Consider the following 5,038-nt stretch of genomic DNA (forward strand, 5'->3'; position numbering starts at 1 on the left):
ACACACACACACACACACACCATCACAGTGAGAATAAGTGAAGGTGGAGACACTGAAGGCAGCGTTAGCCGTTAGCTGTGTCTCCTCACTGCAGGTTCACAGTGTTCCTAAAACAAAGACACACTTTGGCCCCGGAACAGGACGCACCCCATCCCTCCCTCTCTCTCTCTCTCTCTCCCTCTCTCCCTCTCTCCCTCCCTCCCTCCCTTCTTCAGACCTCTCCTCTCATCCTAATTCCCTCTCTCATCACTTCCGTCTGGTTTCCTCTGCAGCGGCGGTGTCCTCTCCTCTCTGCTGCAGCTGAGTTCATGTTTGGGTTGATGATTTTTACCTGAAACTCCTGACGCCTCCTGCAGAGCTCTCCATCTGTCTCTGTGCTGCTCCTGATGGGAGGAGAGGGAGGAGCATGGAGGAGCGACGCTTTCAAAGTTTCTCAGGGTGAATAAAGGTTAACGCTCTCCTTCTTCTTCTTCTTCTTCTTCTTCTTCTCTGGTCCTCTCAGGTGGGCGTTCACGCTCATCATCATCTCGTCGTACACGGCCAACCTGGCGGCGTTCCTGACGGTGCAGAGGATGGAGGTTCCCATCGAGTCTCCGGACGATCTGGCCGACCAAACCAACATCCAGTACGGGACCATCCACGGAGGATCCACCATGACCTTCTTCATGGTGAGTCAGAGACGAGATGTGAACATGGAAGTCATGTTTGAGCCTCAGCTTTGACCTCCACCTCCACCTCCACCTCCACCCCTCTTTCCTCCCCCAGAACTCGCGGTACCAGACGTACCAGCGGATGTGGAACTACATGTACTCCAAGCAGCCCAGCGTGTTCGTGAAGAGCACGGAGGAAGGCATCGCCCGAGTCCTCAACTCCAAGTACGCCTTCCTGATGGAGAGCACCATGAACGAGTACTACCGCAGCCTCAACTGCAACCTGACGCAGATCGGAGGTCTGCTGGACACCAAAGGATACGGCATCGGCATGCCGCTGGGTGAGCTGGGACACGTGGGGCATCATGACATTAATCTGTACCAAAGGTTTTATAGCCAAAGTCTGTTATTTTATTCTTGGTCCAGTTACAGAGCGAGACCCGCTGTTCTGGATCAGACCGACTCAACTTAAGACCAGCTCTAAGTCTGGCCCGTGGAGGTTTAACAGTACCAGTGTTGGCTTGAGTTTACAGCAGATGTTTCCAACGCCTGCGCCTTCATGTGTTCACTCAGTGTTTGTGTTCAGGCGCTGTCCCCTCATGTTGAGGCGGCGTTCCATTCTGTCCGGTACCTCAGGTCTCAATTCTGTTCTCGCAGTTAATCGGGTTGACTGGCCTGGCCTGGCCTGTCCTGGCCTGTCCTGGCCTGGCCTGGCCTGTCCTGGCCTGGCCTGGCCTGGCCTCGACTGGCCTGGCCTCGTCTTCCGCCTCCGACTTGTTTCTGGTGAAGTGTTAGTGCAGAGATTAGCATAGCTAATGGAGGGAGGAGGAACAGATGTGGGCAGAGGAGAGGGAGCAGCGGGACGGTGATGAGGAGGATTGTGGGGAGGACGGACTGTCAGTCAACCTCCAGGTGTCCCGGGAGACGTCTGCTCCCGTGCTAACGGTGCTGACTGACAGTGAGCGATTGGCATCAGCAACAACATGAACTCTGAGCTGCTTCACAGCTGAAACCATCCTGAGCAGAAAGTCTCCAACCAGCAACGAACGTGAGGTGCTTTAATCATGTTACTGTAACTATGACAACGAAGGCCCATGACCTTAACGAAGACGTGATTAGGCAAATCACAGCAAACATTCACAGTGTTTCAGACTCCTGCTTCCAGTGTGACGTAAGCATCGTGTCATTTCATGAGAACAGTGTGTCCTGAAGTTGCTCACTCTTCTGGAAAGTTGCCGGATGAGGTTTTTGGTTTCCAAGGCAAAGAAAGACGTCCATCAACTCACAAAGAGGAAGTCAGGAGGTGACACATGAATCAGTCTGTATCTCTGAAATACGGAGCATGGAACCAGTGGAAGTGTCATCGTTTTGTCAAAGACGTATCTTCTACCTTGAGAAACACCCGGCGCTTCCTGCTGCTGTCGCTGTCGTCACTTTTTAATGGAATAAGAAAGAAGATGGATGGGCGAGCGGAGCGGGGGAGAGGAAGTGAGGACGAGGTGACGATGAAGGCTCGAGAATTTACAGCCAGACCGGACCAAATGTTAATGACGGAACACAGACTCAGACGTTAGCACGGAGCTGAATCACCGCTCAGTGCGTGTCAACAATAACTTCCTTCAAATATTCAAATGTTCATGGTCCGGTCCGGCTGCTGAGCCTGGTTCTGTTCAGCAGATTCAGTCAGTGAGGGAAAGCAGCAGATATGTTCTACAGTAAAAATAAAAACGTAACCCAGATGGCAACGTGCTCACAAAACATGTCAACTGTTGCTAATTAATAGTAAACCTAATTTGAGGGGACGGGGTTGACAGCAGAGACGGCGCTGGTCCCGTCCACAGAGGGACTATGTTTAGTTTGAAACACGCTCAGATGAAGAGCTCAGGTGCAGACTGAGATTCAGAACCGCAGCGGGCGCGTTTGATTTGTATAACAGATGCAGCTGCTGCTCCGTCGCTCACTTCATCAGCACATGGAAGGAAAACCCAGAGCGGCGATGACGAGCACGGCGAGACGTGAGCAGGTGAACTGTGGCTTCATCGTCCAATAAAAACACGGAACATACGAGACACAAAGGTCCTTCAGTTAATGTGCATGAATCTAAAATTCTGATTCTTCTTAATGTTTAAACTGCTGATCAACACGACGTGTCAAAGGTCCAAATGGTGATGACCTCATTCATCTGCAGATCGCTGGTTAAACTTTGCTGCCGGTCACCGGACTGAGGACCCAGAGAAAGCAAAGCACAGGACTGTAGGATTTGATATGATGATATACGGATGAATTACATAAAGTCTCTGAGTGTCCCACTGTCTCATCCATGTGTGGTGCTGATGATCCGACATGATCAGTCATGACTGACCTCTTCCTCCTCAGGCTCTCCATACAGAGACGAGATCACTCTGGGTATCTTACAGCTGCAGGAGAGCAACAGGCTGGAGATCCTGAAGAGGCGCTGGTGGGAGGGAGGACAGTGCCCCAAAGAGGAGGACCACCGAGCCAAAGGTGGGTGTCACGGCACCGATTCTCACTTTTCAGCCTCGATAGTGAACGGACAGATGTGAAAATGACTACCAGACCTTGAAGTCACTTGGAGCCTCAATCAGGAGTCATAAATAACATCGTTAATAACAAGCACATCATGTTTAATTAGGAGAGGAGTCTAAAAACACATAATTAGCTGATAATTAGCCTGATCAGCCACCGACACTAATCAATACACACATTATTAAACCATTAATCAAACCAATAACTAAGTTCAGAAGTGTTTGCTCCCTGTCCTGTGGTTTGAGCTTCAAAGTGAATAGGATTCATCCTCTGGGGATCATGAATTGATCATCTGATCCAGTGGACAGTGACTCGACATCCTGAGAACGCCTTTTTTCACCGCGTCTTCTCTCGGTGTACAATGAGACATCTCCATTTCATTTGATCATCGATACATGATGATCGAAATCGTGTTTTTAGGAGTCGATCATTGCGGGAACGTGTCGGAGTCAAAGTATTGATCAGCTGCTCTCTGTCACCAGACATTAAGACCCGTTTAGACCAATCAAGTGTCTCTCTTGCTGATAGCACAGTATACAGCATGTGTGGTGTGATGGGGGGTCGGTTTGACTGTGTAAAGCCTCCAGCTGAGGTGGAGCTTCACGAGGATTCTGTTTACATCATTTATCGGCTCCAAGCTTTCTAAGAATCTCTCAAATGTCTGCACGATAACTGGACAAACAGCGCGCGGCGTCACCGTGGATCTTTTGTGTTTCAGGTCTTGGCATGGAGAACATCGGCGGGATCTTCGTGGTCCTGATCTGTGGCCTCATCATCGCCGTCTTCGTAGCCATCATGGAGTTTGTGTGGTCGACGCGCCGCACCGCCGAGACGGACGAGGTAAACCATCATCATCATCATCCTCCTCCTCCTCCTCCTCTCTCGTCCTCCTCCACCTCCTGCCCCGCCCCCGGCCTCAACCTCAGCCCAGACACCTCAGTAGGTCATCCGCCTGTGTGTGTGTGTGTGTGTGTGTGTGTGTGTGTGTGTGTGTGTGTGTGTGTGTGTGTGTGTGTGTGTGTGTTTGTGTGTGCGTGTGTGTGTGTTTGTGAGAGACATGTGGTTTCCAACGGGGAAGGGACCCAGGGCCAAAGGTTAAACATGGACCAGGTCATCAGTGACAGGAAGTAAAACAACAGGATCTCCCAACTCCCACAAACAACAGTCACACTAACACATACTTGGCTGAAGATAAGAAGATAAAAAAAAACAAAAAAAACAACACACACACATTTCGACGTCCTCCTGCGTATGCCGCTTCTCTTCCCTCATCGTGTTAACTGCAGCGCTTGCAGCTGAAACAAGGGGTCTTTTTGTTTCTACGACAAAGCGTTCTTCTCTCCAATCAACAGCACTGGGGTGAGAAAATGTGCAAGTGAAATTAACAGCAGGAAAATAATGAGGCCCACAGGGTAGCTACTCACCCCTGCACCCCTCCTCTAATTCCCTGTTTCCCACCTTCCACCGTCTCCTTCTTATACCACAGCGAGTGGCACTCCTCTCTGTCATATGTTCGGCGCTGCGAGACCTCACCTGAAAAGGGCTCACTAAGCTCTCACCTTCCCTCTGCTGTATTTTTATTCTCTTTTGCCTCCTCAACTTATTTCTTGTTTCGTTCCCTCGTTCACATGTTCTTCACATGGTTCATTTTGCTCTCTCACCTCGCTCTCTTAATTTTCACTCGCGAGAAACTCTTAATGGCTCGTCTGGCTTCCTCTCTTTTCTTTACTTTGCCACACCTTCAAAGTAAAAGTCTAGTAAAAGTTTATTTAGTACATTTTGGGAAATGCAACAACTGTAACTGTAAACTGTTGATTAATAATTACTTTTCTAAAAAAAAA

At 49.7% G+C, this 5,038-nt stretch overlaps 1 protein-coding gene across 4 annotated transcripts in view; it reads left to right on the top strand.

The window, feature by feature from the left end:
* LOC104930577 (glutamate receptor ionotropic, kainate 5) overlaps window positions 1-5,038 on the top strand; it is a 119,036-nt gene that overhangs the window by 112,190 nt on the left and 1,808 nt on the right. For 3 of the 4 annotated variants that reach the window (XM_027286591.1, XM_027286592.1, XM_027286593.1), the window contains 4 exons: window positions 503-668; window positions 766-991; window positions 3,027-3,155; window positions 3,916-4,136. In XM_027286591.1, coding sequence (XP_027142392.1) covers window positions 503-668; window positions 766-991; window positions 3,027-3,155; window positions 3,916-4,136 — 742 coding nt within the window. The remainder of the gene's footprint in view (window positions 1-502; window positions 669-765; window positions 992-3,026; window positions 3,156-3,915; window positions 4,137-5,038) is intronic. The other variant, XM_027286594.1, reaches the window with a different exon arrangement.

The sequence above is a fragment of the Larimichthys crocea genome, chromosome XIII (genome assembly GCF_000972845.2).
Source record: "Larimichthys crocea isolate SSNF chromosome XIII, L_crocea_2.0, whole genome shotgun sequence".
In the NCBI taxonomy this organism is placed as follows: Eukaryota; Metazoa; Chordata; class Actinopteri; family Sciaenidae; genus Larimichthys; species Larimichthys crocea.